The sequence below is a fragment of the Salvelinus fontinalis genome, chromosome 15 (genome assembly GCF_029448725.1).
Source record: "Salvelinus fontinalis isolate EN_2023a chromosome 15, ASM2944872v1, whole genome shotgun sequence".
Taxonomy (NCBI): domain Eukaryota; kingdom Metazoa; phylum Chordata; class Actinopteri; order Salmoniformes; family Salmonidae; genus Salvelinus; species Salvelinus fontinalis.
This window is the reverse complement of record NC_074679.1, coordinates 33,116,634-33,143,141: the sequence shown is the minus strand read 5'-3', so window position 1 is coordinate 33,143,141 and position 26,508 is coordinate 33,116,634. Positions and strand designations below refer to the sequence as shown.

The window sequence follows — 26,508 nt, the reverse complement described above, 5'->3', positions numbered from 1 at the left end:
TAGGTGTATGTGTGAAAAATCAAGAATTATTGAGGCTCTGGTCTTGTATAAAGGCTGCTGTTTCAGCATTGTTTTACCATGTGTAATGTGTGGTTCCATTCTGTCTGTGTTCAGGCCCTGCTGCCCACCAGGCGCTGGTTCAACACGGTGCTGGACGACTCCCACCTTGTGGTGAGCTGCCACCTGTCCAGTCTCATGCAGAGAGAGAAGGAGGGTCACCTCTTCTGCCAGTTACTGGACATGCTGAAGTTCTATACAGGCTTTGAGATCAACGACCAGACGGGCAACGCCCTGACAGAGAAGGAGATGACCACGCTCCATTACGACAGAATCACTTCACTGCAGGTACACGCATACAACACCAGGCTGGCCTCCATTTTGTTTGCTTACCTTACCTGTCTAGTTAAGAATGTGTTGTGTTTTAAAATAGTTTATTTGATAGGGATTGTTGTTAACATCAGTGACACATTTTAAGAGTTGAAAGTAGAGCACGAGAGTTCTGTGCACCTGGGCGACGTGGCCGGTGCTGTGAGTAAAACATGTACCAATATGAATCCTTCATGATTTAGTGACAGCTTCCAGACGTCTTTGACAAGAAATAATATCAAGTCACATTTCAGTCCCAGAGAGAATTCTCCATAGATTTCAGTGTTTAACATGTTTCATGATTATTATTTTTTTACCTTAACTTGATATGATCAAATGCATCTTTTGGAGAAATACAGGTTGGTTCATCTGTTCTTAGCTTGGCTCTCCATCTGTCCATCTCTCTTTTTCCCCTTATCTCTAGCCCCACATAGATGCTGGATTAATAAATGAAGGAAATCTGTAAGGTGCCTGCCTGACATCACACTGGCTCTGAGGTGTTTGGGGAGGGTGGTGTTTGCACCTGCTTTTAATGTTTGTGTGTTGTCTTTCAGAGGGCCGCCTTTGCCCATTTCCCAGAGCTGCAGGACTTTGCCCTGTCCAATGTGGCAGCAGTGGACACACGGGAATCCCTTACAAAACAGTTTGGTCATCTCAGGTAAAGTGTGTCTGTGTGATAGACGGGTGGGAGAAGAATCAATTGTTAGTGTGTGTGCGCTTCCTATCCTTGTCTCCTTTCTGGTCCTAGATGGTGCTGAGTTTGATATAGGTAACACTGGGTCTCAGCAAGCCAGGCAGTGAAATATAAGCTGTTTTTGTGTGGAGGAAAATAACATCCATAAACATCTTAACCTTTTATATGTTCACGCTACCCCAATGACAAACGTTGTCACTGTCGTAACGCTAGCATCCCTAACGCTGCCCCCCCCCGACAGTGAATGTTAGTCAGCCTGTGAGTCCTTGAATGTGCAGTAGAGTGGTACCAGCCAGAGGGAGAGAGAGAGGCTCGCCTCATTAATTGAATCGATCTGCAGGGGCTGGAGAATAAACTCTTTGAACAGCTGTGTTTGTCAGATCATGTTAGGGAGTGGCCTCACCAAAAAGCATTCCCCCTTTTGATGGGGCCTTGTTAGTGTGTGTGGGACGGCGGCAGGTAGTGGTAACAAAAGGTCACTGGTTCGACTGCCGTTCTGCCCTTGACCGAGGCAGTTAACCCTAACAACTGTTCCCCGGGCGCCAATGACGTGGATGTCTCTGATTCAGAGGGGTTGGGTTAAATGCGGAAGATGCATTTAGTTGTACCACTGACTAGGTATCCCCTTTCCTATCCTTGTCTCCTTTCCTCCTGGTCCTAGGTGCTGCTGAGTTTGAGATAGTTAACACTGGGTCTCAGCAAGCCAGGCAGTGAAGTATCAGAGCTGTTGTGTGAATTTATCCCAGAAGAGAGAGAAGCTCAAGCTGTCGTTTCTCCTGTGGATTGTTGTTCTCATGAATAAAGCCAGGCTCTGCCTTGTTATCCAGTCGCCCCACTGGCTTCAAAGCAGCTCTGGAAACTCCAAATATGCCCATCACTTTTAACAAGGCACTTTTTACCCAGAAAGCTGGCATTAAAAATAAGGGTATTTTAGCTGTGCTACCCACAAGATAAACTGCCACTCGTCCACTATTCCCGATTTGATCTGCTAAGTACCCAAAACACACAGACTGGGTTTTTTTCCCTTTCAGTTTTAAAGGCCCAATGTGGTATACGATTATTTTCCTGTGTTTTATATATATTTCTGCACTATGAGTTTGGGAATAATACTGTGAAATTGTAAAAAATTATGATTATGCCCTTTGTGGTGTAAGAGCTTTCAGCCTGTTTTGGTACAATGGAGTTTGGCCTGCCTTAAATAATTCACCACCTGGTGATTTCATAATAGACCAATAAAAAAAGAGTTCCAAACCCCTCTGCCAATAACGTCTAGTTTTTATGTAAGTCCCCAGCCACTATGAGTGCCGCCTCTGGATGAGCATTTTCTTGTTTGCTTTTGGCCTTATACAGCTTGTTGAGTGCGGTCTTAGTGCCAGCATCGGTTTATGGTGGTAAATAGACGACTACAAATAATATAGATGAAAACTTTCTTGGTAAATAGTGTGGTCCACAGCTTATGAGATACTCTACCGTCAGGCAAGCAAAACCTCGAGACTTCCTTAATATTAGATTTGGTTAATTACAAATAGACACAGACCACCACCCCTTGTCTTACAGGAGGAAGCTGTTCATTTTTGCAGATGTACAGAAAACCCATCCAGCTGTATGTTATCCATGTCATCGTTCAGCCACGACTCTGTGAAACACAAGATATTATACGGTGGCAGAATCATTATGCACAAAATAAGTTAGAAATAATGTGAAAAAAACACACAATAGCCCAATTGGTTAGGGGCCCGTAAAAGGGCAGCCATCTCCTCCGGCGCCGGTTTCCCCTCCCCACTCTGAGTCGCAGCAGAATTCTTGCTTGAGAAATTGCTCTTTGCTAAGAATCTGTTTGTTTCTTTTTTACCCTTTTTTAAAAATGAAAACAATTACAGTAAGGTACTTAATTGTTTTTAGAAATTATTTGATATTGCGATAATTGCTGCATTCATCTCCTTAACAACTCAAAGCAGCTAGTTTAGCTTTGTCATGAAGTACAGTACAGCAGCGTGACCCATACCAGTCCCTAGACAGACCAACTGCATGGCCAGCAAAACCCACGGATCCGTGTGGTTAAACCATGGCATCATCACGAGCCTGACAACACTTCTGCTCACAATGACACGTGTCCCGGTCTGTCTGTACAGGATTCAGTCACAGTGTCTCTCTTTATACCAACCCCTGCCTGTGTCATGGCACATGCTGAGGCAGCCTCTGCCTCTTGGATTTTAATAATCGCATCGACCCGGCCTGAACACGCCATGCTGACAGAGCAGGACTGCAGTGGCCGCTACTTAGCAGAGCAGAGTTGAGGAAAACACGAGGACTAGCATACATTACATTGCAATTCTAACAAGCACAGATTTAAGAAAAAGCCTGTGTGTTGGGAAAATGTGGCACTTTTCATATTGTAAAACGATGGGTAGCGACCCGGACGCTGGAATAGGGGAGTTTTCCTCGGAAGAATAGAATAATCGGCACAGTGTAAATATTCTCCTGAATGTGCATTTCTACCCCTGGTTCTTCTTCTTGTAGTAAACAGACTGACTTAGCAGAAAATATACGACTGTTTAAATCATGATGCTCAAAGGAAATAAATATTTATTGGAAGTTTGTAATGTCAAATATGCTGAAGTAGTTTTTTCTTTTCTCCTCCATGTAGTTCCAACACTCTCCACAGGGTGGCCTCGTATCTATGCCTCTTACCAGAGCTGGCAGAGGGACAGGACACCACCTATGAGAAGGAGGTCCTCCTGGAGCTGCTGGTAGGTGCTGCTACGAAACAGGGAGACGTTGTACCTAACCACTGATTGAGGATCAGATATTTGTGTCATCGTCCTAATGCTTTAAGTTAGGAATGGGGAAAGGGTTATCTGATCCTAGATCTGTTGTTAGGGGTGATGGGAAGTGAACGATAATGAGACGCCCCCCAAGGTGCTTGGCTAAACCGCAGCAACGTCAGGGTATGGTCATTTTCAGAACAATAATCGCCTGGGGAGCGTAGCGGCATAACGGGTATTTGTGGCTCTAATTTAAAAGTCACTAATTTATGCTTTTTTACCTTGGAATACAGTATGCAACCCCCAGCAATGTTTCTCTTATCCTAGGAAAAGACAGCAGTGGATCTGATTGCTCTCCACACACACACCTTTAGTCCCTCTTAAAAACAGGCATCCAGTGTGTCGAAAACAAGTCTCATCCCCCATAACCCTCCGTCACCAAGCGACCAGCCACTGACCTGCTCTGTCCTTACTACTGTAAATACCCACTTCAAGTCGTCTCTAGGCCTCCTCTCCCCACTACTGAAGAGAAGCTTTTCCATAATTAGCTGATTAGATTGGTTCTGGGAAACAATGTCAGGGGACTCATTTGGCCCCGTGTTGCCCTGGGCAACCGAAAATCTCCAAAGATTCCAGTTAGGTATTATGTGTCTGTCAGAGGCTCTGGGCGCTGTACGGTAGGGAGCATTGCAGCTCACACACACTGCAGAGAGAGTCTGCAATTAAACCTGGGGAAGGAAAGGATGAGCTGACTGGAGTTATGCAGTGTTCAGCCTCTAGCTATCACTGTTCTGATTTTTTTGTATTTAATTTCCCCAAGACAATAACCAACCACTCTTGAAATCTGAACAGAATATTGTTTTTCCTTTAATATGGACTGAATTCCTAGGGGAAGTTGGGAACTTGAGTTTTCCTGGTTTGCAGTGAATTTGATCCAACATTATGATATTTGTTATTTTTTGCATAGTTGTAAAATTGTCAGAGTTATTTGTACTGGATGTTACTCTCCATCGGGGCATAGGGTCTAGAGCTCTATGGCCCTCTCTGCCAGTCGCTGATGGACACGAGTATGACACAGCCCTGGGTTGGATAGTGCCTGGCAGAGAACACAGCAGTGTAACAGGATTAGCGTAGCATGGCGGTTATTGACTGACTGATCACATATGGGAACACAGGGATTATATAGGCTTCTGCAACATGTTTGGAACACAACCATAATTTAGGCCACAACATTAAGGCCTTTAAAACACATGGATGAATGAGGGGTTTGCCGTGACAGGCGGACGGCGACTGGTGTGACGCAATACGTCTGACCCGATTTTAATTTGACCAAACATTGTTTTTAATACCACTGTCTGATCTAGTGAGTATGGGGGGGGGATACGTGTTGCAAGGGCAGTCGCTACCAGAGTAGACCAATGGCTCATTCATCCAATTTCTTTCTCTCTCTCTCCCTTCTCACACATTCTTTCAGGTGTCTCGTCATGAGAGGAGAATCTCCCAGATTGAGCAACTTAATCAAATGCCTCTTTATCCAACGGAGAAGATTATCTGGGATGAGAACATCGTCCCCACTGAGTACTATTCTGGCGAAGGTCTGTGTCTTTCTACGGTATCTCCTCGCAAACTCATCACACACACACACCGCTGTTATCCCACACCTCAGGGGCACCTTAGCTGGCATCCTCTTAATGGGCAATCCTCTTTAGGCTGGCTGGAGCACCTTCACCAGCTAAGATGCCTACAGCCCCGTAAAGCCATTGAAATCCATGAGCCTATCGGCATTTTATAAGGCTGTTTTAGCTTGCCAAGAGATTACAGGTGTAAAACTAGCTGTATAGTCGACTCTGCAAATGTATAGTCGACTGCCACTGTTCTAGCTAAGGGATTGTCCCTGTCAAGTGGGTTCAGAATTGTTCCTGGTCAGGGAAAACACAGGGCCCTATTTATGTTACTCTGAAATAGATGTGTAGGTAATAGGTCTATACCAATGACAAGCATCCAATTCTTAGCATTTGTTCCCAAATCTGTTTCATCTTTGTGTGTGTGTTCCAGGTTGTCTGGCTCTGCCGAAGCTGAACCTGCAGTTCCTGACCCTCCATGACTACCTGCTGAGAAACTTCAACTTGTTCCGTCTGGAGTCCACCTACGAGATCAGACAGGATGTGGAGGACGTGGTGACTCGCATGAAACCATGGTGAGCAGAGAACACACACACACTTAGAACTGATGGTAAAATAAGGTTGCCACATTTCTGTTTCTTTCAAATGTATAATTTTGTATCACTCATATATTATAACTCAATTTCTATTGCGTTCAGGCAGTCAGAGTATGGTGGTGTTTAGGGGCTGACCTGTTGTCTTGTCTTCCTATAGGCAGTCAGAGTATGGTGGTGTGGTGTTTGGGGGCTGGGCCAGGATGGCTCAGACCATCACAGCCTTCTCCATTGTGGAGGTGGCCAAGCCCAACATCGGCGAGAACTGGCCCGCCCGCGTCCGAGCGGACATCACTGTCAATCTCAACGTACGAGACCACATCAAACACGAGTGGGAAGGTACTTGGCTCTCTTCTCCTACCTCTCCTTTCTCTATCCCCTGCTCTCTCGTTCTCCCCCTCTTTTCTTCCTTTCAGCATTCCGTCTATACCAGATATTCCCAAACTGGGGCACGCGCAATGCTGTCGGGGATACGTTAAATAAAAATGTCATTCACATTAAAAGAAATGTAAAAAATACAATTTCAATCAGTCCATTTATATTTTCCAACAGGGCTATACATTTGGGTGAGGTTTTTTTCTCATCTGAGTAGCCTCGGTTCACTGCCCAAAATAAAATTAAACCATATAGTGTTCAGCGAAATAACAAACAATGTCAAATACAGGTAGCCTAGTCAAATAATTAACATCCAGTCACATTAACCGTTACTCTCCCGCGGGAATTCCACTAACGGTCCGTATGTAGCCAAACGTAGCTGCTGCTCATTCCGTTTGCTCTAAAATGTATAAGTGGCTTAAAAAAGTAAGGCCCGCGTCCACAGAGACGCATACCAGCTCAAATGGTAGTACTGCTACTAGCAGCAGTACTACACCTGCACCTGTCGACGACACAAGTTGTTCTGCTTCCACGAGCACATCCAATGCTAGCATCAGTAATTCTACATTTGTTGTTAGCCCAGCTAGTATGGGCACTGACAGTTGTGAATCTGATGCAGCAGAAGACCTACTGCCCCCTTACCCGGTAAAGCAACTAACAACAGACAGGGACTTTGGACCATCGAAGAGGCGCAAATATGATAACTACATTGATTTGGGGTTCACTTATATTGGGAGTAGTGCCTTTCCTCAGCCACAGTGAGTACTTTTGCACATATAACAATCTCACCACTCGATGAAACCTTCAGTCTTGCGCAGAAATTTAGAAATGCGGAATTAAGACTTTCTAGTAGTAAGATGTATAAAATCAAGCGATACCGGGCCTCTTGGGTGGCGCAGTGGTCTAGGGCACTGCAGCGCTAGCTGTGCCACCAGAGACTCTGGGTTCGCGCCCAGGCTCTGTCGCAGCCGGCCATGCCCGGGAGCCCTAGCGTCGTCCGGGTTAGGGAGGGTTTGGCCGGTAGGGATATCCTTTACTCATCGCGCACCAGCGACTGGGGCCGGGCACGGTGCGCGCTAACCAAGGTCGCCTGGTGCACGGTGTTTCCTCCGAAATGGTGCAAAAGCCATGACAGAGAGACATAGTGGAGTGGTAACGCACGTGGAAGCGGTTGCTCCCGACGCCACTTGGGTACACCGCAGCATCCACCGAGAGGCTCTTGCTGCCAAGGGAATGCCTGACAGATTGAAAGACGTTTTGAACACTACAGTGAAAATGGGTAACTTTGTTAAAGCAAGGCCCCCTGAACTCTCGTGTATTTTCTGCACTATGCAATGATTTGGGCAACGACCATGTAACACTTTTACAACATACAGAAGTTCGCTGGTTATCATGGGGCAAAGTTTTGACACTTCATTTATTGAGAGACGAGCTTATAGTTTTCTTTACTGACCATCATTTTCACTTGTCTGACCGCTTGCATGATGATGAGTTTCTCATACGACTGGCTTATCTGGGTGATGGTTTTTCTCGTCTGAATGATCTGAATCTTGGATTAGGGGACTCCAACTATATTCAATGTGCAGGACAAAATTGAGGCTATGATTAAGAAGTTGGAGCTCTTCTCTTTCTGCATTAACAAGGACAACACACAGGTCTTTCCATCATTGTAGGATTTTTTTGTGTGCAAATGAACTCAAGCTTACGGACAATGTCAAATGTGATATAGTGAAGCACCTGAGTGAGTTGGGTGCACAATTACCAAGGTACTTTCCCGAAACGGATGACACAAACAAGTGGATTCTTTATCCCTTTCATGCCCTGCCTCCAATCAACTTACTGATATCTGAAGCGAGCCTGATAGAAATTGCAACAAGCGGTTCTGTGAAAATTTAATTTATTCAGAAGCCACTACCAGATTTCTGGATTGGGCTGCGCTCAGAGTATCCTGCCTTGGCAAATCGCGCTGTTAAGACACTGATGCCCTTTGCAACCACGTACCTATGTGAGAGTGGATTCTCGGCCCTCACTAGCATGAAAACTAAATACAGGCACAGACTGTTTGGAAAATTATTTAAGACAGACTCTCTCCAATACAACCCAACATTGCAGAGTTATGTGCATCCTTTCAAACACACACTTCTCATTAACCTGTGGTGAGTTATTCACCATTTTCGATGAACAAATAAGGTTTTATATGCAAGATGGTTAAATAAAGAGCAAAATTGGTATTATTATTGTTTGTGCCCTGGTCCTATAAGAGCTCTTTGTCACTTCTCATGAGCCGGGTTGTGAAAAACTCACACTCATTCTTATGTTTAATAAATGTATTGTATAGTGTGTGTGTGTGGCAGTCTTACAACGATGGCAAAAAACAACATTTGAGAGTGCGCTGACCCTGGTGCTAGAGAGACTATAAAAAGTTTAGGAACCACTGCTCTATACCATCTATTTTTCTGTCTCCTTTCTTTTATACTCCTTTTCTCATCCACTGTCTCCCTCCCTCTTTCTTTATGTCCTCCATAAAGTATTTTCATCCAGACCTCTATATCCAATCCTGCTGTGCCTTGACCTGTGACCTCTAGCCTTGTCTGCCTGTAGACATGTTTCTTACCAGCCCTGACCACTTGGCTTCAGTGTTCTATTTCCTTATCTTCTTCCCCCAACGTGTGCAGCAGGGCTACTGTAGATAATGTTAACAGGGTGGTGTTGGTGTTTCCCTGGTATTGTGATGGGAACCAGTAAGACTAGCTCTTATCGTCGGCTAATGGGGATCCTAATGAATCAAATCAAGATGAATTGTTTTACCATGAACATATCAAACCATACGACATTGCTGACTGTAGCTAGCACGAGAGGTTGTTCTGTCAAATAGGAATGTTTTGAAAGATGACATGTATGATGTGGAAATTGTGCTGGTCAATTTGTGAATTGATTCATTTAAAATCAATCTGTAGTTTTATTAAAGGGTTTTCTGCTCTCTACCCACAGCTAGCAAACCTCAGCGTGCAGGAGGATGGCTCAATGTCATCTCAATATCCCCCTCTCCTCCTCCCTCTTGTATAATTACAACTTCATGTTTTAAAGATCAGCCGAGCGCTGACGGGGCGTTCTCCCTCTCCTTTTTCTTTTTTTCACCTTTCCCAGGGCTGCGTAAGCACGACGTTTGCTTTCTGGTCACGGTGCGGCCCAACCTGCCCTACGGCACGCGCTTTGACCGCCGCCAGCCCTTTGTGGAGCAGACAGGCCTGGCTTACGTGAGGGGCTGCGAGGTGCAGGGCATGCTGGACGACAAAGGCCGTGTCATCGAGGAAGGTAGGCTGGTGCGCACACACACACAGATGTGCATACATGCACTTCCTACTGCCACAGGCACACACATCCTGCCCATACACACTAACACATACTCATGTCACACGCCCTTCCCATCATCCTCCTCCGACCCCCTAACTTCCAGCCCATGAAGTCTAGTGGGGTCGTCATGGTGACACTCAACCAGAACTGACCTGTTCGCATTAACATTCCATTAACCTTAGGGCAACCCATCGCACCTGAACGCTTCTCAATGTTTTATTTATTCCATTTTATTAATGTAGTAAAGGACATGTTATACAGTGCATTTGGGAAAGTATTCAGTCCCCTTCACTTTTTCCACATCTTGTTACGGGTACAGCCTTATTCTAAAATGTATTAAATTAATAGTTTTCCTCATCAATCTACACACAATACCCCAATATCCCTCTTTGGTATGAGACTTGAAATTTCCATCGATCATACATGAGTTTTCTACAACTTGATTGGAGTCCACCTGTGGTAAATTAAATTGCTTGGATATGATTTGGAAAGGCACACACTTGTCTATATAAGGTCCCACAGTTGACAGTGCATGTCAGAGCAAAAACCAAGCCATGAGGTCAAAGGAATTGTCCCAAGAGCTCCGAGACAGGATTGTGTCGAGGCACAGATCTGTGGAAGGGTACCAAAACAATTCTGCAGCATTGAAGGTCCCCAAGAACACAGTGGCCTTCATCATTCTTAAATGGGAGAAGTTTGGAACCGCCAAGATTCTTCCTAGAGCTGGCCGACCGGTCAAACTGAGCGATCGGGGGAGAAGGGCCTTGGACAGGGAGGTGACTAAGAACCCGATGGCAACTCTGACAGAGTTCCTCTGTGGAGATGGGGGATCCTTCCAAAAAGATAACAATCTCTGCAGCACTCCACCAATCAGGCCTTTATAGTAGAGTGGACAGACGGAAGCCTCTCCTCAGTAAAAGAAACATGACAGCCCACTTGGTTTGCCAAAAGACACCTAAAACCTCTTAGACCTTAAGAAACAAGATTCTCTGGTCTGATGAAACCAAGATTTAACTCATTGGCCTGAATGTCAAGCATTACATCTGGAGGAAACCTGGCACCATCTCTACAGTGAAGCACGGTGGTGGCAGAATCATGATGTGGGGATGTTTTTCAGCGGCAGGGACTGGGAGACTAGTCAGGATCGAGGGAAAGATACACGGAGCAAAGTACAGAGATCATTGATGATAACCTGCTCCAGAGTGCTCAGGACCTCAGACTGGGGCGAAGGTTCACCTTTCCTACATTAAAACGACCCTAAGCACACACCCAAGACAACGCAGGAGTGGCTTCGGGACAAGTCTCAATGTCCTTGAGTTGCCCAGCCACAGCCCGGACTTGAACCTGATCGAACATCTCTGGAGAGACCTGAAAATAGCTGTGCAGCGACGCTCCACATCCAACCTGATAGCGCTTGAGAGGATCTGCAGAGAAGAATGGGAGAAACTCCCCAAATACAGGTGTGCAAGGTGTGCTAATCGCAGCTAAAGGTGCTTAAACAAAGTACTGAGTAAAGGGTCTGAATACTTATGTGATATTTCAGTATATATATTTTATTTGCAAAATGTCAATCTGTTTTTTGCTTTTTCATTATGGGGTGTTGTGTGTAGATTGAGGGGGGGAAAGGGGGTCTGAATACTTTCCAAATGCACTGTATGACAGGCTTTTCTAGACTCCAACATGACATCCATAGTCTCCGATCCATCCTATTGAAGCTGTGACTGGGCCTGCCATGGCTTTTCTTTCCGCTAATGTTTGGCTATGAAAAGAGATATTCAGGCATATTACCCTGATCTAAGGTCAGTTTTGCATTACCCCTCCTAATGATTAAGGTTATGATTGGGGAAGTGTACTCTGGTCCTAGGGCTTAGCCTACTACAGGCAACTTCTACCTAGAGCCTTCCTCTTCCACCAGCAGCGTTCAGAGCGGGCTATTGGAGTGTATGTCAGGTTAACCTCTAGAAATGGTATCCTAAGTGTTCCTCCTTTCCCCTGTCTGAACATGTGTCCGTGCGCCACTATCCTCTCCATATTCCCACTGTATTAAAAATGTAGAGAGAGGTGCTAACTGGGCTGGTGTATCTATGTAACAAGCCTAGCGCTGTTTAAACTTTCAGATGCCCACAGGCCCGAGTAAGGTACAGACATGTCACATATCACTGGGCACTTTGTGAAAAGTGCCGCTATCATTTGTATTTATTTATTTATCCTCCATTTATTCAGCAACCCAATAGAGATTTAAAAGCTTTTATAGAAGGGGGCTTTTTTGCCTGGTCTACGTTGCCAGACGCTGTAAAAATCAGCAAAGCTGGAAAGAGCTCAAACATAGAAACACCTAAATCTGATTTTTGGCAACTTTTCCATACTGGCTGCCTGCCTGCCTAGCTCTTCAGACACCAATCTCCAGCTGTCCTTAGCCCTTTATTCCAGTGTGTAAGTGTCCTCCTTCCAGCCACTCATTCGTCAATCGCAGCACACTACTTTTAGTAGAGGGGATTTAAAGAAAATGCATGGGACATGGGCCACCGGCTTGAGTTTCACTACCAGGGCTCAGGACTATGGCACCACCAATACTCCCATTTTTAAATGTTTGTGAAAGGTGAGACACACACACAGGCGCGTCAGTGGCTCCCTATGGGAATAAGTCTAAAGCCACCAGCCTGTGTGTGAGAGGCATGAGAATGTAATGTGTGTCGGTGCTGAGGTAGGATATGAGTGGCATGAGAATGTAATGTGGGGGTGGATAGTGAGGTGGGAGATTAGTGGCCTGGACTAGGATTTGAAAGCTTAGCTCTCTTGGGGACCAGGGAACATGCCCTTGTATTCATGAAATGGTAGGCAGATGATGACCACTAAAATATATTTTTGGGGGTCTGGCCAGTGTAACTAATGCTTCTCTGATTTCAAGATCTTTCTCTCATCTCTCTCGCTGTGTGTCCTTGTGTTGTTACATAAGTGATGAACATGGCCAGGCTAATATACCACCGCCGTACATCATTAGCCATGCATTGGCTAATAGACTGTTTGAGAATTAATTGGGTTATCAGTAAAATTCAAAATGCAATTTTGGGGTTAGTGAGTTGCATGCAACGATGTATATTAAAAACCCTGGATTGCTGATGCTATGTATTGGCTAGTGAGAGGCTTTGAAGCCACCGATCGGCCATATTGGCACTCCCCAGAAGGAGTAGTAGTCCATAGGAATGAATGGTATTCTACAGTATTTACATTTTAATGCTTCAAGGACAAAATTATATGTATTTAATTATGTTTTTGTTGTGGGTATAGTAACATTAGAATGTTACGTAAAACTATACTTTAAGGACAATGTTTTCATGCTTTTTTATGTTTAGCTCACATAATATACAGTTGAAGTCGTAAGTTTACATACTCTTAAGCTGGAGTCATTTAGAACTCGTTTTTCAACCACTCCACAAATTTCTTGTGAACAAACTATAGTTTTGTCGAGTCGGTTAGGACATCTACTTTGTGCATGACACAAGTCATTTTTCCAACAATTGTTTACAGACAAATTATTTCACTTATAATTCACTGTATCACAATTCCAGTGGGTCAGAAGTTTACATACACTAAGTTGACTGTGCCTTTTAAACAGCTTGGAAAATTCCAGAAAATGATGTCATGGCTTTAGAAGCTTCTGATAGGCTAATCGACATCATTTGAGTCAATTGGAGGTGTACCTGTGGATGTATTTCAAGGCCTACCTTCAAACTCAGTGCCTCTTTGCTTGACATCATGGGAAAATCAAAAGACATCAGGCAAGACCTCAGGAAAAAAAATTGTAGACCTCCAAGTCTGGTTCATCCTTGGGAGCAATTTCCAAACGCCTGAAGGTACCACGTTCATCTGTACAAACAATAGTACGCAAGTATAAACACCATGGGACCACGTAGCCGTCACACCACTAAGAAAGGAGACACGTTCTGTCTCCTGGAGATGAACGTACTTTGGTGCGAAAAGCGCAAATCAATCCCAGAACAACAGCAAAGGACCTTGTGAAGATGCTGGAGGAAATGGGTACGGATATATCTATATCCACAGTAAAACGAGTCCTATATCGACATAACCTGAAAAGCCGCTCATCAAGGAAGAAGCCACTGCTCCAAAACTGCCATTAAAAAAAGCCAGACTACGGTTTGCAACTACACATGGGGACAAAGATCGTACTTTTTGGAGAAATGTCCTCTGGTCTGATGAAACAAAAACAGAACTGTTTGTCCATAATGACCGTCGTTATGTTTGGAGGAAGAAGGGGGAGGCTTGCAAGCCAAAGAACACCATCCCAACCGGGAAGCACGGGGATGACAGCATCATGTTGTGGGGTGCTTTGCTGCAGGAGGAACTGGTGCACTTCAGAAAATAGATGGCATCATGAGGTAGGAAAATTATGTGGATATATTGAAGCAACATCTCAAAACATCAGTCAGGAAGTTAAAGCTTGGTCGCAAATGGGTCTTCCAAATGGACAATGACCCCAAGCATACTTCCGAAGTTGTGGCTAAATGGCTTAAGGACAACAAAGTCAAGGTATTGGAGTGGCCATCACAAAGCCCTGACCTCAATCTCATAGAAAATTTGTGGGCAGAACTGAAAAAGTGTGTGCGAGCAAGGAGGCCTACAAACCTTAATCAATTACACCAGCTCTGTCAGGAGGAATGGGCCAAAATTCACCCATCTTATTGTGGGAAGCTTGTGGAAGGCTACCCAAAACGTTTGACCCAAGTTAAACAATTTAAAGGCAATGATACCAAATAGTAATTGAGTGTATGTAAACCTCTGTTCCACCGGGAATGTGATAAAATAAATAAAAGCTGAAAAATCATTCTCTCTATTATTATTCTGACATTTCACATTCATAAAATAAAGTGGTGATCCTAACTGACCTAAGATAGGGAATTCTTAAATGTCAGGATTTAATGTCAGGAATTGTGAAAAACTGAGTTTAAATGTATTTGGGTAAGGTGTATGTAAACTTCCGACTACAACTGTATATTTAAAGTATGCATTAGGTGTCTGTAATAGAATAAACGTGGTAAAAAGGAATGTAGACATTAATAAATGCATTTCTATAGCTTCCAAAATAATTTTTTACAACGGTGGGGAAGTGCCAAGATTGTGTAGTGGCTTCAAAACAGCACCTCCTGTCACTCATTGTGTGTGTGTACAGTATATAAATCAATGGTTGCATGTCACAAGATCACATACCAGTTTCTGCCTTGCATGCCTGTTTTTTTTTTCCTAAAGTGAATTAGTACTATAAACATTAACTTTAAATATTAAACTGTTTACAACCCTATTATATATTTTATTTAAATATGTTCTTTCTACTATCCTATTCCTGCTGGAAATGCACGGGTAAACGTTTTACCTTTTGTGCAAATACGTATTAATTCAATCTTGACCATAATGTACTACAATGTGTTGTCCCTATTCTATTCCCCAGGCCCTGACCCCAAGCCCAAACTGAGAGGAGACACCAGGACGTTCAGAGTGTGGCTGGACCCTAACCAGTACCAGCAGGATATGACCAGCAGTATTCAGAACGTCACTGAGGACCCCTACGAGTCCTTCAACATAATCATGAGACGCAAGCCAAAAGAGAACAACTTCAAGGTGAGTAGGGGGGACTGTATTACTGCTCATTACACATGACCCAGACCACCTTTGTTATTTAAACTCCCTCTCTCAATATCCCTCCATCCCTTCTTTCCTTTTTTCACAGTACCTCTCACCTTCCATCCATTTATTGCTTCCTCCCTCTTTCCCTTCCCATCATCCCTCTTTTTATTTGAGCATCGCCGCCAGGCCTTGATCTCTTCTTCTCCACCCTACCCCTGGGTGATTAATCACTGAGACTGGTGCGGCTGGGTCTTGGAGCTGGAAGCCTGAGTGATCCAGGATTACCTCCAGCTCAAGGCCTCTGATTTCCCCCCCCAATGACCCCAGACAGAGGCCCTCAAGGGTGTGTGACCTTTCACTGCACGCCCCCCTCCCCCTCATCTCTCGGTGTCCATCTCTGGAGGCATGTCTGTAGTATGATGCACATTCTGTTAAATCAGGTTGCACTACTGGAGGAGGCTGCTGCTGGCAGAGAAGGCCAAGAGAGCCAGGAGTTATCTTGGCAATTCAAATGTAGCCGTTAACTATCTTGGTGTGTTGTTTTCTCCCCCAGGCTGTCCTGGAGACGATCAGGAACCTGATGAACACTGAGTGTGTGGTCCCAGAATGGCTCCATGACATCATCCTGGGCTATGGTGACCCGGGCTCTGCCCACTACTCCAAGATGCCCAATCAGATCTCCTCCCTGGACTTCAATGACACCTTCCTGTCGATCGACCACCTGAGGTCCTGTTTCCCTGGTTACACTGTCAAGGTCGCCGAGGACAACCCTGAGCTGCAGATACCCCCTTTCAGGTCAGAGGTCAAGGGTCAGATTGAGTAGGGTTGGGGTCATTGTCTTCCTGGGGTGTTGTCTTTTTGATGTGGTCCAACCTCAACATGTCTTTGAACCTTCTGCTCTTTCCCCACCCTAGAATCAAGTTCCCTGTGCAGAACAAGGTAGACAAAGGCAAGAAGAGGAAGGCAGACTCTGAGGAGAAAAAGGAGGAAGAAAAAACGCTTATAGTGGAGCCTCACGTCACGCCCAACCGGGGACCCTACCCCTACAACCAGCCCAAACGGTGAGGGTCGAAGGTTAAAGTTCATGTTCCCAGGTCAACCAAAAGAGTTCAGGAGTCCCTGCAGGGTTGGCACCGCACAGAGGTCAAGTCCTTGTCCTCTCTCTAGCCAGTCAAGTCTCATCTTGCTCCACTATGTCCACAGGGCTCCTAGATAAAGCACCCACCTTTTTGTTTAGCCTATGCTCAGGGCCTGCGTGTTTCCACCCCTAATGTGCCTGCCTGCTCCAAATGTAGCTTCCCCCAAAGGCCTGACTAGTTTATGCTTGAGGGCGCTTACTGAGCAAACATTTCCCCCTAGAGCAAAAACAACCCCTGCTCTGTAAATTGCAACGCTCTAAAATGTTTACAATTCTGTCAGGGACGTTTTATACTGATTCCTATTTATTCGGGTTGGTGTGTTTTGATTTGCTATGTTAGCGTGAGTTCTGGGGATTTGCGCTGTTGGCTGTGTAGTGTTTTGGTGGTTCTGTTTGGTGAGGTTATTTCCTGACATTTTAGCCCTGTAGCGAACTAGATCAAAACAAACTGTCAAATTCGGTTGTTGATGTCTTAATTATATCAATCTTAATCATAACTGAGCAGAAATTAATTGGCTTTTTAGTTAATGAAATTATCATTCATCTGATCTGATGGTAACTTTGCTTCTTCAGTTGCACTTTGATATTCAAATCCTGTTAGTCACAGAAGCTCCTCTGGGTCCCTTGACTGAAACGTCTTTCATGAGGGTTTCAAACACTTCATCACAGAGCTAGTTGAAAACAGCTTTCGTTTAGCTTCTCTGAACATTTTCCTTAAAACCTTCTTAACCATGAGTTATAACTTTGTGTTTGAACAGAAATACCATCCAGTTTACACCAACTCAGATTGAGGCCATCCGCGCTGGGATGCAGCCTGGACTGACAATGGTAAGAACATTTTACGGACTTAAGTATACCTCTTGTCTGCTACATTTTTACACGAATACAATAAACTGACCTCATACTGTTCATAGGAATCATTGCTTTTCATACTTTAATATATTTTCAAGATTAAACATCTTGTAGGAATTGACTACTCCTATCTGGCCACTTGAATAAACCAAGGCAATGGACAGACGGCATTAAAAGTTTGAGAAACAATTAAAGTCTCCCATCCATTGGCTTGTGAGTTAAACTGCCTTTCAATCACTCATAGCCCAGGGTGTGATGTTGGCTACTTAGGCAGGCCGGCCATACCAGTGAGCTGTGATATGACAGGTGTAATATTGGCCCTGTCTGCTTGAAGAGCTGAGGATTTGTGACCTCTCTTCCTGACGCAGGGGACTCCCCAGCCACTAGTAAATAAGGTGCAGATCAGTCAGACCTTGCCAGTGAAATACTTCCCTGAAAGCCCATCCGCTAAATTATCTTAAATGGTGCCGATGAAGAACACACACAGCCTCTCAGAAATGCACATACACACTCTACTACCCACTCTGGTGTTTCTGGTAACAGCACACACACACACACTACCGCCTTGCTTTGATGAAGCTCATTCCTGGCCTGGTGATTGGTAGCTGGCTGAGGGGTCGGTCTGAGTAAATATGGCAGTCGTAAAACAAGTCTGCACAGACACACACACCTCTCACTGGCATGTCGCGGCCATCGTTAGCAGCCAAGACAGCCTCCCAGTCCTATGCTTCTCCAATCGTCTGTTGGATCAGTGTAGGAGCCATTTTTAACCCTGGGTTAAAGTTTTGACTTTGTTTTGGGGTGTCCAGTCTGTAAAGTGGACTGGCTTTTAGTCAGTGCCTTAAAAGGACTTACCTGAGGTAAGACGGTGGCTAAATGTTTTTATGAATATACCGTCAAGTAAACTCCATTCCCAGTTGTAGCCTCGGCTAGTCTGTGAGCACCTTTCGTCCTGGGAAAGCCCTGATCAAAATGGAGGAGTTTGTTTATGATCCTTTCCAACTGGTGTCGTGGTGTTTATATGTTTGAGGACGGTGATAGTTCTAGACTAGACTCAATGATCTCTAAATCCTTAACTAGATACAAAGAAGGTCAAGGAGCCGATGGAACGAGCTTCATGTGCTCTAGTTTTATGTGTTTTCTGTGTCCTTGCCTGTGAGTGCAGGGAGGATGACCTTGCATGCCAAGCACTTCTCACCTTAGCCCTACTCACACACACCGGTCCTGTCTGATCCACTGAGGGTGAAACTGTGTGTGTGTTCTGACAGGCAAAGGGCCGCCTTGTCAGAACCACTGTGCTCTCCGATGGCAGAGGCATTTTCTGTTAGCTAACCAACCTTCTCCTTTTTCTCCTCCATGCACTTTCTCTCACTGCCTCGTGTTCTCTCTCTATCCCTCCTCCCTCTCTCTTTCAGGTGGTGGGTCCTCCAGGTACAGGAAAGACGGATGTGGCCGTCCAGATCATCTCCAACCTCTACCACAACTTCCCTGAGCAGAGAACCCTCATAGTCACACACTCCAACCAGGTAGGAAACGCCTCCAAAAGGACTCAATTCACACATACTGTATATACAGTGCATTCGGAAAGTATTCAGACCCCTTGACTTTTTCCACATTTTGTTACGTTACAGCCTTATTCAAAAATGTATTAAATAAAAAAGTTATCAATCTACACACTACCCCATAATGACAAAGCGAAAACAGGTTTCTCTGGTCTGATGAAACCAAGATTGAATTCTTTGGTCTGAATGCCAAGCGTCACGTCTGGAGGAAACATGGCACCATCCCTATGGTGAAGCATGGTGGTGGCAGCATCATGCTGTGGGGATGTATTTCAGCAGCAGGAACGGGGAGACTAGTCAGGATCAAGGGAAAGATGAACGGAGCAAAGTACAGAGAGATCCTTGATGAAAACCTGCTCCGGAGGGCTCAGGACCTGAGACTGGGGCGAAGGTTCACCTTCCAGCAGGACAATGACTCTAAGCACACAGCCAAGACAACACAGGAGTGGTTTTGGGACAAGTCTCAATGTCCTTGAGTGTCCCAGCCAGAGCCCAGACTTGAACCCAATCAAACATCTCTGGAGAGACCTGAAAATAGCTGTGCAGTGACACTCCCCATCCAACCTGACAGAGCTTGAGAGGATCTGCAAAGAAGAATGGGAGAAACTCCTCAAATACAGGTCAGCCAAGCTTGTAGCATCATAGCCAAGAAGTCTCAAGGCTGTAATTGCTGCCAAAGGTGCTTCAACAAAGTACTGAGTAAAGGGTCTGAATACTTACGTAAATGTGATTATTTCTGTTTTTTATAAATGTGCTCCGATTCATAACCTGTTTTTGCTTAGTCATTATTGGGTATTGTGTGTAGATTGATGGGGGGGACAACTAAATACATTTTGGAATAAGGCTGTAACGTAACAAATTGGGAAAAGTGAAGGGGACTGAGTACTTTCACAATGCACTTCTGCATGTAGCAGAAGCTTTTATCCAAAGCAACTTATGGATAACACACGGGCCCCTATATTCATAGATATGGCCCTTATAGTCACAAGTATTGCATGTTGGAAGCTTTTTATGAAAAGGATCTTCACCTCTTGACTGATCATATTTTAGGAAGCAAAGTTGCTGCAGGAGGAATTCACCAATCCTCCCCAAAATGGTGCCATTAATCACTGAGATCCCAACCTAAAGTCACGGAGGAAAAATTAAAAGGCTCCCCTGTGCCCCAGTCTACTCGCCTCAGTATTTAATCAAAAAGCCCTGTCCCCTTTCTGTTCACCCTGCAACACTGTAAGAGGTATGTGTGCGCAGGCATTCACCTCTGTTCTGTGTGTTCCAGGCTCTGAACCAGCTGTTTGAGAAGATCATGGCTCTGGACATAGACGAGCGTCACCTCCTGCGTATGGGCCACGGAGAGGAGGCACTGGAAACCGAGAAGGACTTCAGCAGGTGAAAGAATGCCACATGTGGTGCTACACACACACACACACACACACACACACACACACACACACACACACACGTCTCTCCCTCCCCCTCTCACACACGCCCAACTACACACACATTCCTAGCTGACCTCACACACAAATCTACACATGCATACATCTATCTGAGCACACTACCAGCTACACACATGCAGTACACATACATACAGTGACAAGTATACCCCATATACTCCCACTCATAATTAGTCAAAGTCAGACAGAGCCACTCGATACCCCCCAATACACTCCAGCCTGGTCATGGCTTTATCTTAATTAGGGCTTACTGCGCTCACACTTGCTCGCTGTCCCCCCTATTTCCACCAACCATTCCATCCTGATGAGTGCTCACAACATTTGGGCCTTGTACAGGGTCTCACTGGCCCATTTAGGACTCATTTGTCATGAAAAGTGGTGTTGTTAGAGTTTTATTTGGAGGACCGATTGGCTACCAAAACTGGTTGTGTCTTCAAGACCTTGCTAGGCTGTGGATTTGAGGCCTCGGTGGTCCCTCGTTGATGCAGACCCCTGGTGCATGCACACAGATGCCGGGAGCAGATTGTCTCACCGGTAGGAAACACGCTAGAATTCTCAGGGCAGCCGCAGTAGTTCACCCACCCACGCAACTGGGGGAATTCTTTGTGTGGCTATGTGTCTCATTCAATGCCTTGAGGTACTGTGACTCAGAGACCTAACCACACAGACATTGCTAGCGGGAGGGAGATGGGAAAGCCAGCAAACTGAAACCATTTACAACATACCTGAGACTGAGTGGGGGAGGGAGGAAGAGCGGAAGGGAGAGACCCAAAACCTTCATATAAACCACCTAAAAAGTATTGTTTATTATTGTCAGTCTGCTTTAAAGACCAAAATAGAAATGTTGGTCTAAAGTAGTTCCAACCTAATTTAATATTCAGTGCTTGTGCGGCGACCATTTTGACTAGCTTTGATCTTGCTGTCAGACGGACTAACTAGTTCATTGAGACCAAGTATAAACCTCCATGAGGATGAATAGCCTCAGGCCTTGTATCAGAGCAGAAGCCTTATGGAGTCTGCCGGTTAGGCTACTACATCTTTAGCCAATGGAAACGATGTGTGCTCAAAGAATGTCAGTGGATACCACAACTAATAGGTCTACTGATACGAAATATACATGGATAGGGTCAGCTGTGTTGATTAAATTGGCAGACATTGCTCTAAACCTAGAGATTCTGGCCTTACCTAGCCTTGGCTCACTAAAGCCTTAGTCCGGGATTCAATCCGATCGCGGGTCAAAGGCATTGCGGCTTTTAAAGGCAATGATTCCGCATTCGCAAAGATCCCATTTACAGTAAACGCTGCGTATGTCGGCTCAATCGGAAAAGCCGCAATGCCTATAACCCGAGATCGTATTGAATTGCGACCTTAGTATTAGGAGTTCATGTACGGTCCTCTTCTGTTTTAAAACTGAATGGTTTTCTCCTGTTTCCTGCCAACTGAACACAGCTCCTTGTTGCATAAAGCAGAGATGAGGAGTGGATGTGACAGCTCTCTCTCTGGAGGTGCACCATTGCATTATGCAGATCAGCTAAAGCTAGCTACAGCACCAGGACGAGAGGCAGATTAAGCTGCTGCTAAGAACATGCACACTGACTCCACATTCACTCCTTCCATCCTTCCGGTCCAATGACGAGGAAGGAGTAAGCTGGGGAAACTAATTAACACTACTGTATGGGATGAACAATGAACAGGCATAGAGGCCTTCTCTGTTCTCACTGCTCAACCAATGGTAGTTTACAGTGACATTAATATACAATACTTTGCCTTTAATCAAACATGTCAAATGCTATAAATACACAGTTTCCCTTCTCTCAGTTAAGTTTTAATAAGATATTGAAATACTGGTTGGTCAGAGAACACGGGTGTAAGTTGAAAGCTCTTCATGACTAAATGGGTCAGTTTGCGTTTTCTCTCTTTCTCGGTCTCTCCTGGGATGGTAGCGCAGAAGGCTGCTTTTGTGAGGAGGGAAACAAGGTCGCCACTTTTATTTGATCGTCAGCCGGTGTAATTCTGTTTGAATCCTCTGCTGTGAAGCTTAGTGGGATATCTATTTATAGGTCCCTACCTCAACTATCTCACACACAGCACTGTGTCTGGGTGACCTCTGACATGGCATGTCCCAGTGCCACGTACTAATACTAATTGGCTTTCTGGTTTGTTGTGGCGGGATTCCTGACTAGACAAGATGACAAGTTTTTACTGTGATTTAATCTTTTCCGTTTGATCAAAATAACTTTTTTTCTTTATTTATTCAGTAGTAGTCAATTGTGGAAAATAATATATTTGATCAGTGGTACACATTAGTGACAAAGGAAATTTGGTCCGTCTAGCTATTAGTTTTGTGCAATTATTTCCCATCGCCTCAGCAACCAACACTTAATACCCAGCGTTGAGTAGGGGTGTAAAGTACTTAAGTATTTTTGGTACCTGTACTTTACTATTTATATTTTTGACAAATTTTACTTCACTACATTCCTAAAGAAATCATGTACTTTTTACTCCATTTTCCCTGACAATCAAAATGCGCTCGTTGCATTTGAATGCTTAGCAGGACAGGAACATTTGTTAAATTCATACACTTGTCAAGAGAACACGTGGTCGTCTCTACTGCCTCTGGCGGACTCACTAAACACATTCATCTTTTGTAAATAATGTCTAGGTGTTGGAATATGCCCCTGGCTATCCATACATTTTAAAAACAAGAAAATGCTGCCGTCTGCTTTGCCCCTTTACCCCTAGCTACATGTACATATTACCTCAATGACCTAGACTAACCTGTTCCCCAGCACATTGACTCGGTATCTGTATATACTGTAGCCTCGTTATTTTATTGTGGTACTTTAGTTTATTTAGTACATATTTTCTTACCTCTATTTTTCTTAAACACGTTGGTTAAGGGTTTGAAAGTAAGCCGTTCACGGTAAGGTCTGCACCTGTTTTAGTCGGTGCATGTGACAAATACATTTTGATTTGATTACATTTATATAAGGATTTTTAAAGCATTTATACTTTTACTTTTGAGACATAAGTATATTTGAGCAATTACATTTCCTTTTGATACTTCAGTAAAAGTATTTGGTTTTAAATATACTTAAGTATTTTACTGGTTGAATTTCACTTTCACTTGAGTAATTTTCTATTAAGGTATCTATACTTTTACTGAAGTATGACAATTGGGTACTTTTTCCACCACTGCCATTGAGTTAGTTTTCGTATACTTTTGATTATCCACTTGAAGCCTGCTGCCTTGTTGCTTGCAGCTGATTCTTCCGGAGACACCTGAAACCCCACCTCTTCAAGGAATACCTAGGATAAAGCAATCCTTCTGCCCCCCCCCCCCCCCCCCCCTTAAAAGATTTAGATGCACTATTGTAAAGTGGCTGTTCCACTGGATGTCATTAGGTGAATGCACCAATTTGTAAGTCGCTCTGGATAAGAGCGTCTGCTAAATGACTTAAATGTAAATGTAGGATGAACATTTTAGCGGTTTAAAACGCTATCCCTAGACTGTGGTGTCAAAGGTTTAGGCTTCCGATCTCAACATGAACATTTCCCCTCAGAATGGCGTGATATGATCCTCGACTCTGAAAGGGCAGACATTGTGTAGGGGAGGTTGGGACTGTTATCAGCACTATGAGAATAGGGTGTTCTGATTGTATAGGGTTGTTCATGTTACTAGGTATAATCAACGTCACAAACAACATAATTTTCCATCAAGGAATTCCATTTAAAAAAATTAAAAAAAATATAATAAAAAAAACATTTTAAAAAAGACGCTAGTAAGTCCCAATAACGTAACAGGGTTGAGGTTTTGATAGAATGAAAAGACTGATGTAATGTGGAATGTTGTTCAGGTATGGGCGTGTGAACTACGTGCTGGCCAGGAGGCTGGAGCTCCTCAGAGAGGTGGGTCGTCTGCAGGAGAGTCTGGATGTCCCTGGAGACGTGTCTTACACCTGTGAGACCGCCGGACACTTCTACCTCTACCAGGTCAGTACAGGAGGGATGTGTGGGTTCTGGGTGCGTGCGTATATGGATGTGAACGTGTGTGTGTATGCAACTTTCCAGTACAGGGAGGACATATGCATTTCCAGATGAATCAATAATTCCTGATAGCCCCACCTGCAAAAATTAAGAATAAAATGCATCTTTAAAATCAAAATTCAAGGGGATAAAGTCTGCTTATCCATGTTGCGCTTGAACATCCCAGTTCAATAAGTGTCCCTATCTATTTTCCTTTCACTTCATATCTGCCTTCGACAGCGAATACCAAAATATTATACCAACCCCTATTATAGTCAGTTTATTATCCTCAGTTTATTTCTGTCACCTAAATACTGCATACTGGCTCTAGGATGCATCAGAACAGCCCAGAATAGACAACAGAGCCTTTTTAAACAGAGATGACTACCCAAGGCAACTGTCAACTTAAGAAAACCTGAGATGGCTCATACAATAGCCTAAATCAAGAAGAGTTCTCACTGAGGAGGCATGCTGTCAGTAAGATGGAACTGGGAGCACGGGAGGCTGGTGAGGGAGACGGTGGTTTAATAGCAGATACCACAGTCATTGTGTCAGACTCAGTATTGTAGTGGGGTTTATGGAACCTATGGTGTATGCCAGACCCCTCACTCATCACAATGAAATCCTCCATGCCAGTCAGGGGGCTCTTCTCTGATTCCTATTGTCATCAAGCTTTTTATTGTCTTTGGACAGACACAAGCAGAACAGACACCAGCAATCTACACGACTTCATGGACAACTCATCAAAAATATCTCCCATAACATTGTCATAAAGGTTTCTAAATGGTTACACGTCTCTGTGTATAGGCCAGGGCACTCCTGTCAGATGAAGAGTGTTCTCTGTTCCTCCTCATCTGCCCTGTCACCTTACCACTCAGAGACCCTGTAAGGGATTGGACATCAGGAAGTAATGAGCATGAGGAGATGTTCCTGATGGAGAATATCAGGGGTGGATAATGGTCTCTGTTAATCGTTATAGTCTATTAAAGCAGATGGCCAAGCTATAGCCCCATTTGTAATACTGATTAAATTGCAAGTTGTCCCACAGTTCCCTAAGGCTGTGTTGTTTGTGTTCCTTTGTTTCAAAGTATCACTATATATCACGGTTCCACACGCTCCTGTGACACTCAAGCGAAAAATATAATTTATATTTTGTTCTGTTCTTTTCCCATTATATTCTCACTAAAATGTGTGATGACTGTGTTAGCGTCCATGTCTGATTGTGCGTGCCTTTTTGTATGTGATGCAACGAGTGTGTTTGAATGAAGAAGCATGCGTTCTCTGTGAATGGGACTCAACTGTGTGTATCTGTATGCATGTGTGCGGCATACCAAAAAGAGCAAGACCTGTAACATCCAGGAGGGGTCTGTCTGGTGTCCTCCCTCTCCCCGCTGTAGGTGATGTCTCGCTGGGAAGAGTACATGAGCAAGGTCCGGTCTAAGCAGGGCTGTCCGGTGGAGGCCGAGGCCGTGGCAGCACACTTCCCCTTCCATAAGTACTTCTCCAACGCCCCCCAGCCTGTGTTCTACGGTCGCTCCTACGAAGAAGACATGGACATTGCAGAGGGCTGCTACCGACACATCAAGAAGATCTTTACCCAGCTGGAGGTAGGGCAGGCCACACACACACACGCATCACGTAGAGGCGCACACACCCACGTCACATGTTTATCTAGATGAAGGCACATGCTCAACACGCCAAGAAGCTCCTCACTCTGTCACAGGTCAACATGTCACACACACAAGCTCTTGAACACACACATCTTCACCCCAGTCAGTGGTAGGTGTGTATCACACACACACCATGTCAGCAGATTGGCTGTTCCTCATGGGTCATTAGCCAGCTGTGTGTGTGTGTGTGTGTGGGCAGGTGGGAGCTGGAACACATTCACTGAACACATGATTGTGTTTACCCCATTGGCTCCATAACAGGTCTGCCTGGGCTCACTCGTGATTGGTCTGATTCTGATCCTCTCTATGGACATCCTACTCTTTAAGGAAGTAGCATTGCAGGCACAGTTACATCACATTGAATCAGATTTCAACAGCTGTTTCTGTTGTGATATTA

At 44.5% G+C, this 26,508-nt stretch overlaps 1 protein-coding gene across 2 annotated transcripts in view; it reads left to right on the top strand.

Annotated features, from left to right (window-relative positions):
• Window positions 1–26,508, top strand: part of aqr (aquarius intron-binding spliceosomal factor) — a 58,900-nt gene that overhangs the window by 5,942 nt on the left and 26,450 nt on the right. For both annotated transcript variants that reach the window (XM_055863495.1, XM_055863496.1), the window contains exons 12-26: window positions 115–345; window positions 921–1,024; window positions 3,708–3,810; window positions 5,300–5,420; window positions 5,881–6,022; window positions 6,201–6,379; window positions 9,563–9,730; window positions 15,234–15,403; window positions 15,963–16,204; window positions 16,324–16,470; window positions 17,306–17,375; window positions 18,815–18,925; window positions 20,238–20,347; window positions 24,273–24,408; window positions 25,839–26,048. In XM_055863495.1, coding sequence (XP_055719470.1) covers window positions 115–345; window positions 921–1,024; window positions 3,708–3,810; window positions 5,300–5,420; window positions 5,881–6,022; window positions 6,201–6,379; window positions 9,563–9,730; window positions 15,234–15,403; window positions 15,963–16,204; window positions 16,324–16,470; window positions 17,306–17,375; window positions 18,815–18,925; window positions 20,238–20,347; window positions 24,273–24,408; window positions 25,839–26,048 — 2,244 coding nt within the window. The remainder of the gene's footprint in view (window positions 1–114; window positions 346–920; window positions 1,025–3,707; window positions 3,811–5,299; window positions 5,421–5,880; window positions 6,023–6,200; window positions 6,380–9,562; window positions 9,731–15,233; window positions 15,404–15,962; window positions 16,205–16,323; window positions 16,471–17,305; window positions 17,376–18,814; window positions 18,926–20,237; window positions 20,348–24,272; window positions 24,409–25,838; window positions 26,049–26,508) is intronic.